The sequence below is a fragment of the Equus quagga genome, chromosome 18 (assembly GCF_021613505.1).
Source record: "Equus quagga isolate Etosha38 chromosome 18, UCLA_HA_Equagga_1.0, whole genome shotgun sequence".
Lineage (NCBI taxonomy): Eukaryota > Metazoa > Chordata > Mammalia > Perissodactyla > Equidae > Equus > Equus quagga.
This window is the reverse complement of record NC_060284.1, coordinates 33,256,231-33,277,265: the sequence shown is the minus strand read 5'-3', so window position 1 is coordinate 33,277,265 and position 21,035 is coordinate 33,256,231. Positions and strand designations below refer to the sequence as shown.

Here is a 21,035-nt window from a genome sequence, read left to right as displayed (position 1 = left end):
CTGAGGCGGGCTGAGAGGGTCCCAGCCCTGTCTCCAGGCTCTTTCCGTGGAGATGGTACCTTCAAGGGAAGAGAGGTTTTCAAAAGTAAAATACGATTATCCAGTACATTTTGATGGCTTGTGTAATAAATACCTAAACTGACACCCTCTACCCTCGCATTTTTATAGGCTACAGAAATCTCTGGATGGGGGGGGGTATCATCAGCAATGGTTTCCTTACTTTTCTCCCTTCCTACAGTGCAGACTTAAAACTTTTTGGAAAATTTGGGTGCCTCATTTTTAACAATTGGTAGATCAAAATTATAATCTCTCATCATACCCTTTCTAGTCTTACAATAAAAACAAAACTAAATTAACTGTTTGGTGTTACATATTAATCTAATTCATCTCATAAACTTTTTTAGTATGTTTTACTTGATATAATGCACACACATGTACACACACACACACACACACACACACACAGTTACCTCTTTCGGTATTGACTACATTTGAATATATATTGTTTTCCTACAAACACAGTGGCCGCCATGTTCCTGGGAATGGATTTACCAGGGTTGGATCTTCCTGGCCCATGGAAAACCTATGTAATGATTGGATTTGTAGCCTGGCATGTCGGAACTGAAATTGTTCTGGAAATACATGCTTACCGACTCTCTCGAAAAGGTAATAACCTGTTCAAAAAGCCACGTTATGTAGAATCACATTTATACAAACTTTGAAATATAATTAGTTTCTTGATACTAATGGTTGACTATTACATGGCAGCTCACTACAAATTTCTGCTGTGATTACCCAGTCAGTGGTAGAAATTGTGGAAATTTTCTGCCTTTGTTTTTTATATTCATTACTATTAGAATTTGTGAATAAAATATAAAGGAAAGATTTTAGGTTTAGGGAAGAAGTCTTCTTTGTCAGTACTTTTTACTTTGCGTGCTGGTCTGACTTGCGGCCAGTATGCACTGAGAACGCTGAATGCCTGGAGCTGAGAGAACCCTGAGATGGAGGAAGAAGAGATGCCTAAAGTCAACAGAGGGCACAGCTGCACGCAAATTCTACCTGTTTAACACACTTCCTGCGTGCTATCCCATAGGTTGCCATATACATCATATATAGCTAGCTACCAGTGAGCTAGATAGGAAGGCCTTACTTTGCCTGAGCTCTCTAGTGGTAAGGTCCATTTTGGTCTCAGTATACCAGGCAGGGTCAAGATACCTATATCCATCAGGAGTGGAGAAATTAGTAGAGAATGGGTGACATTTTAAATTAGCTTAGATTCTGGGCCAAGAGTCCTTTGTGTCCTAACTAGTTTCAGCCACCCAAATGATAAATAAAGGTGGCCTTCTAAAAACAAAACCTCTTTGTTGTTTAGTGCATATTTTGTGAATTTAGGAGCCTAGGCAGCTTTTAGGAGCTGAGTAGTAAATGTCTGTACTGTGGTTTTTGGTTCTTGGTGGGGTTATATACGTGGCGCTTTTGATGACCACTGAATTATGGCTTGTTGTTTAAAATACATATGTACTTAAACTGGCGTTGTTAGGACATTGACCAGGTGTTTATTGACTAGAAGAAGAGGGCACATTTTAAATCCCTTGACAAATGCGTGCTATAGCCACCTTGTCCCAATTTGAGAGAGCTGTAAATATTCAGGAAGTTTGAAGCATTTGGTAGCTTGAAACGGGAGAATGTACACCCTGCAAATCAACAAACACTACAAATCAGGGCTTTTTTGGGGGGTTAGTTTACCTGAGTACCACTGTCCTTATAAACCTGTGTTCTCATTCTCAACAGGTGAAATATTGGATGATGCTAGAATTCAGATCCTTCAGTCATTTACTGTAGCTGAAGCAGAAGTAAGTTCTCCTTTTTAAATTTATATTGACAAAAAACTTCAATGGCAATAGTTTCTTTCCTTCATATCTCAATTTTTCTTTCAGGGTCACGCTTTTAAAAAGGCAGTGTTAACAATTTATATCTGTGGGAATGTGACTTTTCTCATCATGTTCTTATCTGCAATCAACAGTCTATGAGCAAGCAAAGACTTCGGCTTTGCAGACCAGGTGGTAACTATCATCAAGCCAAAAAACCTGAAGCCTGCACTGACTTCCTGGAGCATATTCATGAATTCTAACTTAGAAGACCAGGTCATGTCTATGGAGAGATTCTGAAGTCTGGTCTTTAGTGATCAACATTCATCAGGGTCCTATGGACTATAAAGTGATGTCAAGCCTTTATGTGTACTTCTGAGTCTTAAAGAGAAGGTTGTACTGGAGGAGAATGACTGTCAAATATTTTTATGCTGAGATTTTCAGAATGTTAGCATTTAAGAAAGTAAACAAGAACTGTTCGGATAAACAAAAAAGATGTCATTAGGCTGAAAAGGAGATTGTATTAAGGTAAATATATTTTTGACTATAAAGCTGCTCTGGTGCTTTAAAGAAAACACTTATTTTTACTAGTTTATCTGACTGGTCTTTATTAGGACTTTCTGAGAAACTATGTTTTTCAGTCCAGTTTTTTGGGCATGTGTTTGCTTTGTGTATTTTGTTACTTCTCTGGTAAAGGTGGAAGTGGGGCTGACCCCACCATAGATTTCATTAACATTTAAATATATTATGAATATTATACTTTTTCCTTAGCTATGAAATGCAAGTGTACATCTTCTGCTTAAAGACTGTCTTTATATATTCAGCTACAGGGCTGAAATGGCATTTTATATGTTAATTGTTTTGACTATAAGATTTAAGTCCCATAGGCTTTGGAGATTGTAGACTTGCATTTCAAAATTAATAAAACTCAGCCTTGTGAACATGTCTGTTATTCTTTTTCCTTGTGGTAATAAAATAATATGGATAGTTCAGTTTTGTTAGAAGTTCCTGGTGCTATAATGAATTAGAATAATCAATGTTATTTTTGCTTCCTATTTCACTAATTTATCTTGTGTTTTAAGGCTGGGTCTCATATTTGCTATGAGGACTTCTAGCCAGTGGGTGGTGCCATAATACCAAACTACTGCTTTGTTCCTGTTTCCCTGTGCTGTCATTCATTTTTAGTATTTAAATGTAACACTGTGGGATGGTATTTTCCTTAAAGTCCACCAACTCTTAATCTTTGAAAAATTTCTGCTACTTTTGGAGAGAGGAGAATTGGGGTTATGGGTTAGAAACTGAAATTAGGGACCAATGTTGTTATTTTCTGGTTTTATTTATGTATGTTTTCTAACCATGATTATTTGTAACAATTGTTTGATGTTTCCCTTTACATTCCTCTGACCCTGTAAGAAATGAATACAACTATCTTAGGCAAAGGAAACAAACAAAGCTGGACATTCTTAAAAAAGTTTAGGGAGGCATATTTTATTTCTTTAGGCCTTCTTTTTGATTATGTTATAGTTTCTGCTTGGCCCAAGGCCCTAATTTCCCTCTGATATAAATAATACCCTCAGCCATGTATCCTACGTCTTTTACTGAGTAAAATGATATGGAAGTTTTGTTTTTTTCCTTATATACGTGTTTATCATAAGTGGCTTAAGGGTTGAGATGTGAACTTTGTGTGTTCGTGTTCTGTGAATGCCAGGCTACTTACAGTCCAAACTTTCCTTTTGAATGTCTCTATCAAAAAATTTTTTTAGTATAGAAAATGAAATGCACACTAAAAAATTTTCCTCGAGTTTTCAATTTTAAGGAGGTTAAATGTTAATAAAATTCTTCTTCTTCTTTTTTTTTTTTTTTGGTGAGGAAGACTGACCCTGAGCTGTGCCCAATCTTCCCCTTTTGGCTTAGGGAAGATTGTTACTGAGCTAACATTTGTGCCAGTCTTCCTCTGTTTTTTGTATGTGGGACTCCACCACAGTATGGCTTGATGAGCCACGGGTACATCTACACCCAGAATCTGCACCCACAAACCCTAGGCCACCAAAGTGGAGAGTGCGAACTTAACCACTACACCACTGGGCTGGCCCCTTAGCTTCTTTTAAGGAGAAGATGAACCCTGATGTATTTGGTTTTCAAATACATGAACTTGCTGGATTTCCAGTGCTGAGGCTAAGATATTTTAACTTTTTCTTTTTCAGTGATTCATCTGTTAGCACTATTTTGATATGTCACCAGTTGATACAGACAGCTGTCCAAAGACGTCCATGTCATTTAATCTTAATAGACCCAACCTTTTCATAAGTACCAAATTATAATTCTCTGCTTATGAGTGGTTGATATCCATAACTTGAAAATGTCTTTTCTTCACTCCTCTCAATTTTTCTTCTTGTTTTTGTAATGAACAATCTGGGTGTTTTTTTTTTTGTAAATTTCTTTTGATAAAAGTGATTGTTAAACTAAATGCCTTTGTATCTTCAGCTATCTTGCCCCAAATAGTGAGCAAAATCATGTTTTCTTCCTAAAGATGGGTTCCTTTATTAAATAAAAATAAGTATATTTTTTAGAACAAATGAAACAAATTCTAGAAAATTGTAGTTGAGATAGCATCCATAAGTGAGGCTATGTTAACTTTTATTATTTTCTGGTCTGTGGAAATCAATCTTAAGGGCATAGCCTATGGCATAAGTTCTCGAGTAAATGGATCAAATTCACTTTAGTGCTTACTTGGTTTTATCAGGATTTTGGCTTTAATGTGTGTTAAATGATATTCATCCTGCCCCAGTCCAGGATGCAGTGGGAAAAGACAGATGCAGAAGATGCCAACTGGGAAGCTAGGAGAACATGGAGCTTTTGGCTAAAATTCTATTTATCTGTAAACTCTGGTGAAGAAGCAAAAAAAGTGAACAAAGGTCCTTGTTTAAGATAATCCATTATAGAAAGGAATGAAAGGAAGAATTCTAATCTCTTTTCAAATCTGATTGGGATACACACTCTCTCTGTCCACATCCTGCTTCTTTCCTCCTTGCCCAGTCCCTGCCAGGCTCACCACTGATGGCCGCCTGCCTGGAATGCCCTTTCTGTTCTTCTCTTCCCAGCAAAAGCTAGTTTATCAAGTTTTGGCTCAGTTCTTCCTTGTACTTGGAGCCTTCCAAGACTTTCTCTCCCATATGGAGAGACTTCTCTCCAAGACTTTCTCTCCTTGTCCTGCCCAACCTTATAAATGGGGTGGTGGTCTGGGAGGCAGCTGATCCTGTAAATTAAAAAGCACTAAGCGTTGGGGAGTAGAGTTGGAAGACCTGAGTATGCGTGTTTGATGTACAAGCTTCATGTCCTTGGACAAGTCGTTTATCTTCTCTGAGCCTCATTCCTTCATCTAAAGCTCATCTCGCAGGGCAGTTGTGAGGAATGAATGAAGTGATGCCAGCAAAAAGTGCTTTGTACATGTTGTTGATGATGTCATTGCTGTTTGATTGCAATGTTAAACTTTAGTAATTTTTACACATAAAATGTGTAGTTTTTATTTTATAAAAATATTTGATGTTTGCTTTGAAAACATTATGCTAAGTGAAATAATCAGACACAAAAGGAGAACTGTTGTATGATTGTATTTATTTGAGGTACCCTGACTGGTCAAATTCACAGAGATAGAAAGTATAATGGTGATTACCAGGGATTGGGGGAGAGGGAAGAATGAGGAGTTGTTGTTTAGTGGGTGCAGAAATCTGTTTGAGATGATGAAATAGTTCCAGAGATTGATAGTGGTGATACTTGCACAACACTGAATGTATTTAATGCACTGAACTGTACACTTAAAACTGGTTAAAATGGTAAATTTTGTGTTATGTATATTTTACTACAGTAAGAACAAACAGAAAAAAATTTGATATTCATAGCAGCACTATTCACCATAGCTGAACGATGGAAATGACCCATATATCCATCAACAAAATGGATAAACAAATTGTGGTGTATACATACAATGGAATAGTATTCAGCCATAAAAAGGAATGAAGTACTAATACATGCTATAACAGGATAACCCTGCAAAACATTATGCTAAGTGAAACAATCATACACAAAAGGCTACATATTATGATTCCATTTATATGAAATTTCCAGAATAGGTAAATCCATAGAGACAGCAGTTGCCAGGGACTTGGAGGGGGAGAAGGAGAAAATGGGGAGCAATTGCATAATGGGTATAAGATTTTATTTTGGGGTGATGAAAATGTTTGGAGATAGAGGTGGTAGTTATCCAACAATGTGAATGTGAGAAATGCCACTGATGTGTCCACTTTAAAATGCTTATTTTACTTCATGTGAATTTCACCTCAGGAAAACAAATATTTGTCTTTTTACTGATCTTGGGTTATACCTTTGGGTGGAAAGCTCTTGGGGTTTTGCTGGCCCTAAACTTTGGTATCAGTTTAATTTCTTATTTTGTTATCAAAGAAGTTAATGTAATTTTATATTATGCCTGGTCATATACCTCTGGCTTAGGGGAGAGAAACTTCCTAGAGCATATCCTTAGAAGTCTATCTTCTTCATATGATATCTTATTCATACGTAAAAGAATTTGTATTATATTCTATATTTCCTATAAGGGCCTAAACAAATTTTTTGATTCCCAATCAAACACTGATACATGGTAATTAAACTCTTGGAATAAGAATTTCCTGAACCCAAACATTCTAAGTATGTGACTTCCACTGTCAGTAGTGGTTGAGTAACAGCCTTCCAAACCAACTCTCTTCCAGAAAATTAGTGTAAATTTCAAAAACCAGTGACCCGAAGGCCCCAGTGAACAGAAATAGGAAGATTCTGGTAATGAGTCCACATTCAGAGGAGAAAAATTGTTGGGAGTTCCCTATTTTCACTGTTTTTACCTTCAGGGCAGTTGCAGTCAGCTGTGTGCGTGGTGCTGGGGGGCAGAGAATCTGCAGTGTTCCTGGCATAGGGAACCAGAGGACTGAGATCTGGGCCCGCTACAGCTGTCAGGGAGTGGGGAGTGGAGGTAATCCTGGAAAGGAAAGCACTAGAGAGGGGATCCCAATTCCTGTTTGCCCACAGCTCTGGTTGATCCCTGAACATGTTCACCTTCATGAAGCAGACACAAAGCAGCAGATCAAGGAATAAAAGTTGACCTGAGATTGGAGGTGTAACACGAGACACAGAGCTTGCAGTCCAACCCAGTTAATTACCTGCTACAACAAAAGGAGCAACGTTCATTGGAGAAAAATAAGAAAATCTGATATTTTTATAACCTAATATTTTATGATGTACAGATGACAATCCAAAATTACCTGACATAAGAAGAACCAGAAAACTCTGGCCCATTCTCCAAAGCAGGGACTGGCTAAAAGGCCTGATAGGAAATATTTTAGGCTTTGCGGACCACAGATAGTCTCTGTAGCATAATCTATTTTTTTTAACAAACCTTCAAAAGTGTGAGAAACCATTCTTAGCTTGTAGGCCGTACAAAAACAGGGATGGAGGGGCCAGCCTCATGGCATAGTGGCTAAGTTAGTGTGCTCTGCTTTGGCAGCCTGGGGTTTGCCATTTCGGATCGTGGGTGTGGACCTAGCACTGATTATCAAGCCATGCTGTGGCAGGCATCCTACATATAAAATAGAGGAAGATGGGCACAGATGTTAGCTCAGGGCCAGTCTTCCTCAAAAACAAAACCAAGAAAAAACCAGGGATGGATTTGGGCTGTGGGTCATAGTTTGTCAACCCCTGCTCTAAAGAAAGACCAGTCAATGGGGACCAACCTTTGAGATTTCTTAGATGATCAGATTCAGGAGATAAGGATTTTAAAGCATCTATATTAACTATTCTTGATGATGTAAAAGAAAATATACTTTCTATAAATAAAAAGATGATTCGAAATAAAAACAATACAAAGGACCATATGGAAATTAGAGAGCTGAAGAAATAAAATGTTTGAAAAAATTCACTGCAGAGACTTAATATAAGAATGGAGACGACAGAAAAAAGAGCCAATGAAGTTGAAGATAGATAAATAGAAATTACCTAATGTTTGAGGAGAAGAAAGAAGAAATTTTGTAAAAGAATTGAACAGAGTCTCAGGGACCTGTTAAATGATAACATCTTTTAGTGTGATCTCAGAAGGAGAGGAGAGGAAACAATTACCGAAAAATCCTCAAATTTTCTAAAAGACTTCACTTTTCTGATTCATGATTCAGGAAGACAACTCAAGTAGGAAAATATGAAGACAGTCATGCTCACGCAAATCATAGTTAAACTCTTGAAAGCAAAAAATACAGAGCAAATCTTGAAAGGAGAAAGAAAAATGAAACCTTACATACAAGGGAACAAAGATTTAGTGAACATCTGACTTCTCGTAGGAATCTATGGAGGCCAGAGAAAGTGTAATGACATGTTTAAAGTGCTGAATGAGAAAAAAAAATGTCAATAAGAATTCTGTATGCAGAAAAAATATCCTTCAAGAGTGAGGGCAAAAATGAAAACGTTTCTGGCTGAAAGACACCTAATAGAATTTGTTGCTAGCACATATGCACTACGAGAAATGCAAAAGGAAGTTCTTCAGGCTGAAGAGAAATGATAATAAATGGGAACATGAATCCTCAAAACGGAGGGAAAAGCACTCAAAATGTTAAATAATTGGTCAATATAAAACCCATTTTTTTGGAATTTTCCTACTTAAATTCGTTATAATAAATATGTCTGTTTAAAACAAAAAAGAAGTCTACATTGTTTTGTGGAGTTTATAATGTATGCAGATGTAATATATATAACAAGTTAGTATTAAGGATGGGAAGGAATATGGACCTGTATAGTTGCAAGACGTCTGCATTTTATATAATGTTATATAATGCTAGTTCTAAGTGAAAAGTTTTAAGTTCTTACATGAAAAGTTAAGGATGTAGGAGCCAGCCCAGTGGCACAGCAGTTAGGTTTGCACGTTCCGCTTCAGCTGCCTGCATGCGGCTTGGATCCCGGGTGCGGACCTACACACCACTTGTCAAGCCATACCGTGGCAGGCATCCCCCATATAAAGTAGAGGAAGATGGGCACGGATGTTAGCTCAGGGCCAGTCTTCCTCAGGAAAAAGAGGAGGATTGGTGGGAGATCTTAGCTCATGGTTAATCTTCCTCAAAAAAAAAAAAAGTTAAGGATGTATATTTAATTTCTAGAGAAAAAAAGCAATAAAAAGCAAAAGCCAATAGAAAAATTAACATGAAATTCTAAAATTATTTAAATAATTTAATTAAAAAGGCCAGGAAGGAAAAATAAGGAATAAAAATCAGAGGGGACAAATAGAGAACAAATAATAAAATAGTGGGCCAAAACTCAACCATGTTAACAGTTACATTAAACACTAGTGTACTAAATACTCCAGTTAAAAGAGAATGTCAGATGGATAAAAAAACAAAACCCATGATGTGATTTAAATATAGAGGCAGATATGTTGAAAGTAGATGAATGGAAAATGATATACCATGAAATAGTAAGCATGAGAAGGCTGAAATGTCTATATTTATACTAATTAAATTCATTTCCAGCTAAAAAGTACTATCAGAGATAGAGACCTTTTTTTTTTTTAAAGATTTTTTATTTTTTTCCTTTTTCTCCCCAAATCCCCCCAGTACATAGTTGTATATTCTTCGTTGTGGGTCCTTCTAGTTGTGGTATGTGGGACGCTGCCTCAGCGTGGTCTGATGAGCAGTGCCATGTCCGTGCCCAGGATTCGAACCAACGAAACACTGGGCCGCCCGCAGCGGAGCGCGTGAACTTAACCACTCGGCCACGGGGCCAGCCCCTAAGAGACCTTTCTTTTTTTAAAAAATTATTTTACTGAGGTCATATTGGCTTATAACATTGTGTAAATTTCAGGTGTACATTATTATATTTCAATTTCTGTATAGACTGCATTGTGTTCACCATCAATAGTCTAGTTTTTATCTGTCACCATACATATGTGCCCCCAACCCTTTTGCTCACCCCCTACACCCGTCTCGTCTGGTAACATCTGTTCTTCTTAACTATGTGCTGTTTGTTTATCTTCCACATATAAGTGAAATCATACGGTATTTGGCTTTCTCTGTCTGACCTACTTCACCTAGCATAATACTCTCAAGATCAATCCATGTGGTCAAAATGGCACAGTTTTGTCTTTTTGTCTTTCTCGTGGCTGAGCAGTATTCCATTGTATATATATATACTACATCTTTATTGATTCATCCATTGATGGGCACTTGGGTTGCTTCCACATCTTGGCTATTGTGAATAATGCTGTGATGAACATAAGGGTGCATAAATCTCTTTGAATTATTGATTTCACATTCTTTGGATAAATGCCCAGTAGTGGAATAGTTGGATCATATCGTATTTCTATTTTTAATTTTTTGAGAAATCTCCATATTGTTTTCCTCAGTGGCTGCACCAGTTTGCATTCCCACCAGCGGTGAATGAGGGTCCCCTTTTCTCCACATCCTCTCTAACATTTATTATTTCTTGTCTTGTTAATTATAGCCATTCAGATAGGTGTGATGATATTTCATTGTGGTTTTGATTTGCATTTTCCTAATAATTAGTGACGTTGAACATCTGTTCATGTGCCTGTTGGCCATCTGTATATCTTCTTTGGAAAAATGTCTGTTCATATCCTCTGCCCATTTTTTGATTGGGTTGTTTGTTTTGTTGTTGTTGAGTTGTATGAGTTCTTTACATATTTTGGAAATTAACCCCTTGTCAGATATATGATTTGCAAATATTTTCTCCCAGTTGGCGAATTGTCTTTTCATTTTGTTACTGGTTTCCTTGGCTGTGCAGAAGCTTTTTAGTCTGATGTAGCCCCATTTGTTAATTTTTTCTTTTGTTTCCCTTGCCTGAGGAGACATGATATTCGAAAAGATACTTCTAAGACCGATGTTGAAGAGTGTACTGCCTATGTTTTCTTCTAGGAGTTTTATGGTTTCATGTCTTACATTCAAGTGTTTGACCCATTTAGAGTTAATTTTTGTGTGTTGTGTAAGCTAATGGTCCACTTTTATTCTTTTGCACATGACTGTCCAGTTTTCCCCCATACCATTTATTGAAGAGACTTTCCTTTCTCTATTGTATGTTCTTGGTTCCTTTGTCAAAGATTAGCTGTCCATAGATGTGTGGGTTTATTTCTGGGATCTCAGTTCTTTTCTGTTGATCTGTGTGTCTGTTTTTGTGCCAGTACTATGCTATTTTGATTACTACAACTTTGTAGTATATTTTGAATTCAAGGAGTATGGTACCTCCAACTTTGTTCTTTTTTCTCAGGATTGCTTTGGCTATTCAGGATCTTTTTCGTTCAAGATAAATTTTAGAATTTTTTGTTCTATTTCCATGAAGAATGTCATTGGGATTCTGATTGGTATTGCATTGAATCTGTAGATTCCTTTAGGTAATATGGGCATTTTAACCATGTTTATTCTTCCAATCCATGAGTCTGGAATATCTTTCCATTTATTTATGTCTTCTTCAATTTCTTTCAATAGTGTCTTATAGTTTTTAGTGTATGGGTCTTTCACCTCCTTGGTTAAATTTATTCCTAGATATTTTATTCTTTTTGTTGCCATTTTAAATGGGATTGTATTCTTGATATCTCTTTGTGCTGGCTTGTTATTAGTGTATAGAAATACGACTGATTTTTGTATGGTGATTTTGTACCTTGCAATTTTACTGTATTTGTTGATTAAGAGAAACCCTTCTTAATGATTAAAGCATTAACTTATCAAGAATACATTACAGTCATAAATATTATGTGCCTAATAACAGACTTCAAGCACGTGAAGGAAAAGTTGACAGAATTAGAGAGAGGCAGCCATTCAGGATAAAAACACTCAACAAATGTGAAATAGAAGGGGATATCCTCAACCTGATAAACGCATCTAGGAAAAACCTACAGCTAACATCATGCTTAATGGTGAATGACGGAAAATTTTCCCCTTAAGATAAGGAACAAGATAAGGGTGTCTGTTCTTACCACTTTTCATCAACACTGTATTGGTGGTTTTAGCAAGGGCAGTTAGGCAAGAAAAAGAAATAAAAGGTGTCCAGATTGTGAAGGAAGCAGCAAAACTATCACTTTTCACAGATGAAGTATTCTTATATATAGAAATTCCTAAGGAATACAGTAAATAACCACCATAAGTAATAAACGAGTTAAGCAAGGTTGCAGGATACAAAATCAATATACAAAAATCAACTGCATTTCCAAATACTAGCAGTGAACAATCTGAAATTGAAATTAAGAAAATAATTCCATTCACAATAGCATCGAAGAGAATAAAATAGGAATAAATTTAAGGAAATGCAAGACTTGTACACTGAAAACTACAAAACAGTATTGAAAGAGACTAAAGAAGATCTAATGAAATGGAAAGACATCTCATGTTCAAAACATTTCAGGGCATGTGTCAAAGATGCACAGGAGCCAACTGAAAGAGCTTTTAATGGCCAAAGCTGGAAGAATTGGGCAAGAAATTGTGTTGGATTATAACTCAAGTGTGTAGTAAACATCCATGAGTCTATATTGATTTAAATTAATGATTAAATAAACAAATGGGGGAGAATATACAAATCTCCTGAGCAGAAAATATTGAAATAATTTATGTAGATATTCAGTCCTCAAGGAGAGGGAACTAAACTCCCTCCCTACTGTTTAAGTGTGAGCTGTGCATAGTGACTTCTTTCCAAAGCATAGAGGATAGAAAGGGGGGGAAAAGAATAATTTTACGGTGGAGCAACCTGACAAACACTACATTAGCCAGGTGATCAAGGTCCACTTCAATAGTAATAAACCACGTTGAAAGTATGTACTCTTGATTTGATGTGATGAAAACGGCTCTTTAATTCTGTGATCCTCCTCCCCAAACTCATGACCACAGTCTAATCATGAGAGAAACATCAGACAATTTGCAACAGAGAGACATCTAACAAAGTACTTGACCAGTAATTTTCAAAACTGCCAAGGTTATCAAAAACAAGGAAGGTCTGAAAAGCAGCAGCCAAGAGGAGCCTAAGGAGACATGACAACTAAAAGTAATGTGGTTTTCTGTATGGGATCTGGGAAAAGAAAAAGGACTTTAGGTCAAAACTAATGAAATCTGAATAAACTATTAGACTTTAGTTAATAATAATGTATCACTATTGGTTCATTAATTACAACAAATGTACCACACTAATGTAAGATGTTAACAATAGAGGAAACTGGGTGTGGGGTATATGGGAACTTTGTATTATCTTTTCAATTTTTTTGTTAATCTAAAATTGTTCTTAAAAATAATGTTTAATATAGTTAACTGTGGATACAATGACTCTTGGGAGCATGTGTCTCCTCATTTGGGGAGAGGGTGGGATCTTTGTATAAAGGATAGTTGTATATTATTAGATGGAAACAGTTGTTTTTTAGTTCCTACAACCTTCAAAGGTATATAGAAGGATAAATATGGAAGCTGAATAGAAAAATGGGTGGACTGTGCTAGTTTAATGCTTCATCTTTATTTTCATTGTTTAACGCTTCATCTCCAAATCCCCTCTTCTTTGCCCTGCCTTGTGATACTGACCCTGTAAACGTCTCTGTTGCCAGCTGATGCAATGTTAGGCTTTGCCATAGAGGGTGCTGGAGGGATGCTTCAGGGTAACAGCGACAAGAAGGAACCTCACTTCCGTTTCGGCTTCCCGGCTTTCTTTCCTTTTCCCTGAGCATAGGAGTCAGCGGACTGGTGTGTGGATGGTCAATCTCATCTCAGCAGCCTGACTGACCAGTTCCAGCTTTGCACTCAGGTCCCACTCTGCCCACTCTGCCCACCCAGCAGCCACTTCTGCAGCAGCTCCAGCCTCATCGCCAGGCAGAAGACCAGCCCTAGCCTCCCGCATCTTCTGGCCATGGTGGACAATTTCTATGCACAAGCCTTGGCCCATGCCCTCTGGCAAGGGGGTGGATGATCGACCAGCCAGATGCTGGCTCACGCTGCCTGAGGTGAGCTGGTGTTACATAGCCTCCCCTTGCACTCTGCATCTTTTCCCTTTTGACCCATTCATTCATTGATTTATTGATCATTTACTAGGTACCAGGTAGTGTTCTAATAAACATGTGTGTTTGAAAACCAAAAACAAAAACCAATACTTTAATCACAGGATGGCAGAGCTACAAAAGAATATGCAGGTTTGACAAGTCACTTATTCTAAAGTCAGAGCCATGAAAGGGAAAGAATGGGACCGTTGGTCCTGGAATAGGGGTATTTGTGTAAAAGTGTCTCCAAAATTTGAACCTCCAGATTTCCCAGGACATTCCAGGCCAGCAGAGGAGCTCTCTCCTCCTAGAGAGCAACTGCCCCTTGCCAACAACCCATGTGAGGCTGATGCTTCCCAGGTTAATGTTTTATCTCATCAGGATCTGCTTCTTTGACCTCTTATTGCCTCCACACTAGTAACTAAGATAAAGTCTCATCATAGTCTCACCAGGGAAATTCAGTTTCTGCCATGAGAGGAAACAGACTGTTCACTGAAAGACGTACAGGACCTGGGTAACATGCATTGGCGTGATCCAGGGAAAGATGTATGGGACTGGATTTTGAGGGTGTTGGGTGGAGGGCAGTACAATAATGCAGAGCAGGAGAGAATTGGCATGGAAGTATTATCCTTCAAATCAGGATTTAACATCCTGGCAAGAATACTTAGGAATGGCACGCTGTACACATTGTTATTAAGTTTCAATATTAGGATTCTAACTTGTTTAGAAGAATTGGTCAAACCTTAGACCAGATTTGTGTGCTTTGAGTATATGGGAAGTCTTCCATCCCACAGTCTTTGTTCGTAATCAGTCATTGCACAATGGGGTTCACATCGAACAGAGTAAAAGAAAGGATGATATTTCAAGAACAATGAATGTGCCAGTTATCATCTGCAAAGTCATAAACACTATTGAAATAATCCAAATCCAGTCCTAAAACAGGAGGATAATTATTGCATGCACCTTTTGGATGTATGCAAAGGGTTTGAAGTTTCTACCAAATCAATTGAATTGGTCCTTAGTAGGAGGATGTCTTAAAGCCTTGTTGATTTGGGATGGCATGTTTACTTGTTAGAGTTGAAGATGAATATTTCTGCAATGGCTTCCTATGATCTTTCAATCTTTGTATTAGAAAGATTATAATGTCTATTAATAGAATATAGTCAGGCTATTTTAAATAACTTTATTCTTAAATTTAACAAGCTCTTATTAGAAATGCTTTGGTATCAATACAATAAAAATATGCTGGTTCCCCCCCCACCCCAATGAATTGTGTCAAGCATCTGGAAAAGATAAGCATTTATTCTCCCCAGCTTTTTTGGAATTTTTCACAAATAATGACTACTGCTTATTCACATGGCTTAATATGGGTATAATTATAATTTTTTGTTCTCAGAAAAAACCCAAAATATCCAGAAGAGATATTTGCAAACATTTCTTAGTTTCTTCTCCAAGGGATGTTTACATAGATGGTACAACTCTCAGATAACTTTTTTCCCAAGCTTTGCCATTCTCATTCTTAAAGCTGCAAATAAAAGAAAAAAAAATAGAGAGAGAGTTATTAAAAAAAGGCTTACTTTTCACTCTAAATGACCATTTCATAGAATGCAGGAAAGTTTGAAACATACCTCAGATGATTTTATCCAGCAATGTGAGCATTGTTTTAGTAGCACAAAAAGATAGTAGAAATAATAAGCTATGGTTAACTTTGGGCAGAAGCAGGTTCAGAACTAGAAGGAACCTATTTCTATAAATAGTAGAAAAATTAGTAGAGCAAACAAAGCATAAGTTGAGTAAATATAGGATTAGTGCACAATTTCACTATTAGCCATAGATAAATTCCTATAGGTCAATGACTGTGTTTTGTGCATATTTCTGAGCTATGCACTACTAAAGGAAAAAAAATAGGTATTGACACTTAAACTCTGATTCATGTTTGGGTTATATTTTAACTCATCTACTTGGTTATCCCAAGGGGTTCCATCCTTGGATATAGAATGATAAAAACAAATTTATTTATAAATGAAGCAAGGTAAACCAGTAATTAAGAGTTGGAGTAATTATAAAATGCCTTTGTCAAGATGTTATAAGTATATTTTCAAATGTCAAATCTATCTTTTTTTGAGCGTATTCCACTGCTAATGACATACTGGATATAGAAACCATTTCAGAAAATGTAGATTTAGAATTCGTAACACTCCTCTGATGTTCTGGTATCATGCCCTTAATATTTAGAACTTCTCAGTATAGCTGCCTCAGTCATGTCCCAGAAGCTGAGAGATGCCTGCAAGGCACTGATGATTACATTCATGTGTAATATGGCCCAAGAACCAGCCACTTAACTGATTGCACAATTTTATCTAATGAAAAAAATTAAAAAGGGAAGGCGTGTTCTCTCATTTCTTGGCCATATGTTAGTTGTTTATTAGCAAATGAATGAACGTGTCTCTAAGAAGCTCTTTTTCACCATATGAGAATGAATGGGGCTCCAATACTGTAATAAGACCGTGATCTTTTTGATTGTCACTCTATATGAAATATTTTCATTTAACTGAAGTCCAAGAGCATTATTTCCCTTGGAAACTTAAGAGGAATGATCATTTCTACTTGCAGGACTCAGAATACTCCCTGAATTTAAGAACAACTGGTAGAGTTTCCTTTGCCCTGTAGCCAGGAAGATGGTCTCTACTGTGGGAGATGTTGGATGGTGAAACCTGGGGTAAGAACTGCACTTCCACAGCAGGGGGTAAACTGAAGGTAGAAGGCAAGGTTTGATGAAGTTCCTACTCTTGGATTTTATGGACCTCTACTTTGCCCATACTGAAAAAGAGAGCAAGGGCAAAGTTTATTTGAAGGGACTTTTTAAAGGTCCCTTTAGGCAGGGGCAAAGTCTTCCTCCCTACAATCACTCCTCACCTTGAGACTGAGTAAATTAGGCATACCCTGTGTGCTGAGGACATTCAGTGAAGCTCTTAAAGGACATCCTGGAGGTGCTCAGAAGTGGGACATCCTCAGGAGTGGGGTAATCCAGTCACTCACTGTCCCATTTCTTCAGGGGGAAAAAGAATTCTAGATTGTTAAAGTCTGATATTCCTTTCTTTGGCCTATGACAAGTAAATGGTATGAGTTCCAGGTAGATGTGTGGGGCCAGAGCATGTTAGCAAAGGGAAGGCCCTTAGGTGTAGCAGCTAAAACACCTGGGCCATCAACTCTCCTTTTCACTTCTCTTTTCTGCTCTTCTCTGATCTCTACCTCCTCTCCCGATAGCAATTCAACTCAATGTAGTTTTGGCTGGTTGAACTTGGTCGAAGAGAGCTTGACTCCTTACTTTCAGTATCCCCTGGCTCCTAATAGTTGCCATAGACTGGCAGTTTTGGCACCAATAGCGGATGAATCCCCCAGAACTGAAGTTCCCCACCACTTCATCCTGAAGACTGAAAAGTGAGATCTCTAAGATGGGAGAATAGAGCTAGAAGGAGTACAAGAATAGGTTGGAGAGGATTACCAAAGAAAGCCAGCTCTCTAGTTGGTGGGCACAGCAGTGGAGTCCCTGTAAAATCTTACTGGGGTTCCTCATTGATGGAAATGCCAAGCAGTGATCTATATCTTAGAACATGACCCTGTTACAGTTACATTAGCAGATGGACATAACTTTGCCTAAATTTTTTTTGTCAGGTCTTATCCTGTTCAAAGTTTTGACTAAAAATTTTGTCTTTAGGATCTCCAAAATGCACCTTATCCCATCTTTCTTCCTCCTTCATGCTTTTTTCCAAGTTAAAAATTGTTCTTAGATAAGCCTTTGATAGCCACATTTACAATAAGAGAAAAGAGACTAACAATTCTTAACTATTATGCTTACCAGAAATATTTATATTTAGTAGGGGACCTGTATCATAAATAAAGGAATTGGCTGAAATGGTGGATTTTCAAGTTTCAATAAGCATTTTGGGAGTAGGGGGCGGGTAGGGAGAGAAGCTCAATCTACTTGGTGCTTGTGAAATGGAAGGGCATAGGCGGCTATCTATTCCACGTACATGGGTGCTCCCTGGGGCATATGTCAATATGATAGACTTATTTTTAAAACCCATTAAAAAAAACTTATTGGCTCTGTAATCCATGCACTGAATTGGCAAACAGGAATGTAAAACAATATCATGATGAAAGGCAAGGAATTTGGAATATTCTGTTTATAAGATGCTTTGATTGATAGTACAGAATTTGTATTGTTACTTTGTCTGGAAAAGCTCTTCCTGTTTTCATTATTTTAGGTCAGTGGCATGATTAGTGTTGTCTGGAAACATTAGTCACTTCCTGTCTTTTTCTATGGGGTAAATGTGTTGACATGAGGAGGCGAGAAGGAATAAGGGTGTTCAGGAGCTGGCTAACATCCAAGTTCAAAAATGGGAGGCTTTATAAGGGGTAATGTCATTACTCTTGACCATGAAAAGTATACTCCTTTTTTCTAAGTCTTCTGTGTTGCTGTTTTAAAAATGAATTTAAGAGGTAAAGTTTGATCAACAGACAAAGCTCATTCTTAAAACAGAAAGGAACCTTTAGTTTTAGCAGGTTTCCATTGTAGGGACACACCATTCAACTCTGATTTAGGAAGATAATATAAACGTACACCAAGACGCTAGAAATTCTTCAGATAATTAAATTTATAATTGGCATGCCTAATTTAACTACTTAAAAGAATGGAAGAGGTCTATTTTATTGTACTATTGGTAACTCAAGATTGGGTTTATGGGTTGCAGAGGAAGAAACTTTCCTGAATTGTGCAGGTACTACTACACTTCTGTAGAATTACCAGGTTCTGTTTGCTGGATTAGCTGGGACTTAATAGCTATTGCTTTTTAATGAGCATTCTCCCATTAGAGAAATTTAAAATTACCGTCCCTTTCACACATCCAGTACCTATATGTCTGGATAATTTGACTTATGTCTTTAGCCAAGGTAAGTACAGCTATTATAACTGATTTTGTGAGATTCTTATTCTTTATAAATGATAAGTAGAGTGCAATTTACAAGTGATAACAATTAATCTAAAATTGATAAGCTATCACTTTTGTAGAAAAAAGCGTCATTTTCCATTTGATGCTAAAAAAGCTAGATAGCTATAAAAATTTACAGAGAATGAGAGATGCAAATATACAGAAAATAGAAAAAATAAATTTGCTAAGTTAGAGAAGACTATGCAAAGTTAAACGTTACAGATAATGGAAGAAAAACTGATATTCTATTTTAAAATTATAAAAATTAAGGAAATAAAGTTAATAAAACTATAAAAGTATAGAGAAACAAGATATAGCTAAGTAGTAAAATATCACACTGAGAATAAAATTTGTTTCTTGTTTTTTCCTTGCAAAATTAAGGCAATTTGTTAACTTATGTAGGAAGTTTAAATCACAGAGAGGCACAAAAAAGTAGCTGGCATCAGATTCTGGTAGGAAAAGTTATGATATTGATGACCCAACATATTAGTGATCCACATACACTCACACACAGTACTATACTGTGACCTCATTTCAGGTTACTGAGGTCAATCAATGCAATATCCAAATAAGACCATGATTTTCTTTTTCCATTTTCCTTATCTTTTGAAGTGATTTATTCACTTTACTTATGGTGATAATGTCAGCATTCTTAGCATGTATTAGTCTATAAGGTGCTCCAAAGAACTGAAAGCAAGAGGATTTGTTAACAACACAAAGAGAAGATTGTCACATAACTAAACAGCAGTGGCAAGCCTTATCATTTTTATTACCTGTTAAAGACGGATCCTCAGTCCCATCTCCAGCTATCTGCACATCAAGCGGAGAATGGTGGACCGGGCTGCCTAAGCTTTCTTCTTGCTCTTTCAGGGATATGGAATTTTTGTGGGGAGATTTATGGTTTGTGTTTTCATGAGGATTAACTTCCGGTCTCTTGCGAGGAAGTGGTGTTGGTTTGGCAGGCTGGTAAACCTGACTATAGGGAGCTATGGGATGGTAGGATGGCTTCTCAGCTTCTCCTTCACCCTCCTCCTCCTCATCATCAATCACAACCAGCTCAGCGTGGATGATCCCGTCATACCCCATCAGACGCTTCTTTTCTTCTTCATTGTCTTCTGCCTGCTGATACCCCATGAAAATCATCGTCACAGGTTCTGTACCATCCATGTCAGGAGGCAGGGAATGAACTATATTATATCTAACATCTTCCTCATCCTCTTGGCAAGTAGGAGAAGAACCCTCGCGTTCTGACTTCCCAACTAGTGCTTTGCTGGGACTCAATCTTGCCTCTGGAGAGCGTGCATACTTGTCCTGCAGCACATTCGATTCTTCCCAAGGAGTCATCAGCCTCTTTTGTAGGGTGTGGGGTGTCTCCTCTGTTTGTGGAGTCATTGATCGGGGATGAGGTATTGGCCGAACAGGATTGATATGATTGAAGCTGTTGCCACTCTCCTCTGAAAATCCATTGTCCATATTGTGTGTGGATTCATTCATATCATTTCCCAGTCCATTAACTTTAATCTTTATCCTTTCTTGAAAGTTTGGTCCAGGGGTTACCTTCTCTCTCTGTGGAGTAATAGGCCTGCAAAATGGATTGGCATATACAGGCTCGTGATACTCTGTGGGAGATTTAGAGTTTCTCTCTGAAGCTTGTCTTAAAAGTTCCTCTACCTCAACTGGTGCCAGGCCATCGGTGCCGTTGTATGCTGCACTGTGATTAGAGCTTACTGCATATACTGACTTTTGCCCGTCGTCATAAACTTTTATGCCTGTACCTTTAAAGTCATCTGATGGGAGAGGTATTGAAGACAGGACTGTACTTTCTCCAGTCTTCAAGTCTTTTTCAACCTTAATTTCCATGGCATACAAAGCTGTCAAGAGACAAATTTGATCTTTGATTTAGTTAACTTTTCCTTTTGTAAACTAGCTTGTTTCACAGTGCTTATTTTTATATTAAGTATACCCTTTGATGTTCTTTTATGTAAGATGTCTGTTTTTTAGTTTCTAACTTTATTCATTAATTACATAATGACCCACACTGTAATGACACGGGTTTTTGTGTGAGGATGTATGGAATTGCTGAAAAATTGAAAAGATTGAAGAAGAGAAGCTGATTGGAGAAGAGAAGCTGATGGT

General features: G+C 37.4%; 2 protein-coding genes across 5 annotated transcripts in view; one reads left to right on the top strand and one right to left on the bottom strand.

Annotated features, from left to right (window-relative positions):
* FRRS1 (ferric chelate reductase 1) overlaps nucleotides 1–3,504 on the top strand; it is a 99,041-nt gene extending 95,537 nt beyond the window's left edge. For all 4 annotated transcript variants that reach the window (XM_046645806.1, XM_046645807.1, XM_046645809.1 and 1 more), the window contains exons 14-16: nucleotides 523–666; nucleotides 1,792–1,853; nucleotides 1,938–3,504. In XM_046645806.1, the coding sequence (XP_046501762.1) occupies nucleotides 523–666; nucleotides 1,792–1,853; nucleotides 1,938–2,030 (299 nt within the window). In that variant the 3' untranslated portion in view covers nucleotides 2,031–3,504. The remainder of the gene's footprint in view (nucleotides 1–522; nucleotides 667–1,791; nucleotides 1,854–1,937) is intronic.
* Nucleotides 3,505–15,077: 11,573 nt separating this feature from the next.
* PALMD (palmdelphin) overlaps nucleotides 15,078–21,035 on the bottom strand; it is a 46,404-nt gene continuing 40,446 nt past the window's right edge. Inside the window, exons 7-8 of the mRNA XM_046645552.1 lie at nucleotides 19,673–20,770; nucleotides 15,078–15,433 (exon numbers count right to left, since the gene is read on the bottom strand). Of these exons, the coding sequence (XP_046501508.1) occupies nucleotides 15,390–15,433; nucleotides 19,673–20,770 (1,142 nt within the window). The 3' untranslated portion in view covers nucleotides 15,078–15,389. The remainder of the gene's footprint in view (nucleotides 15,434–19,672; nucleotides 20,771–21,035) is intronic.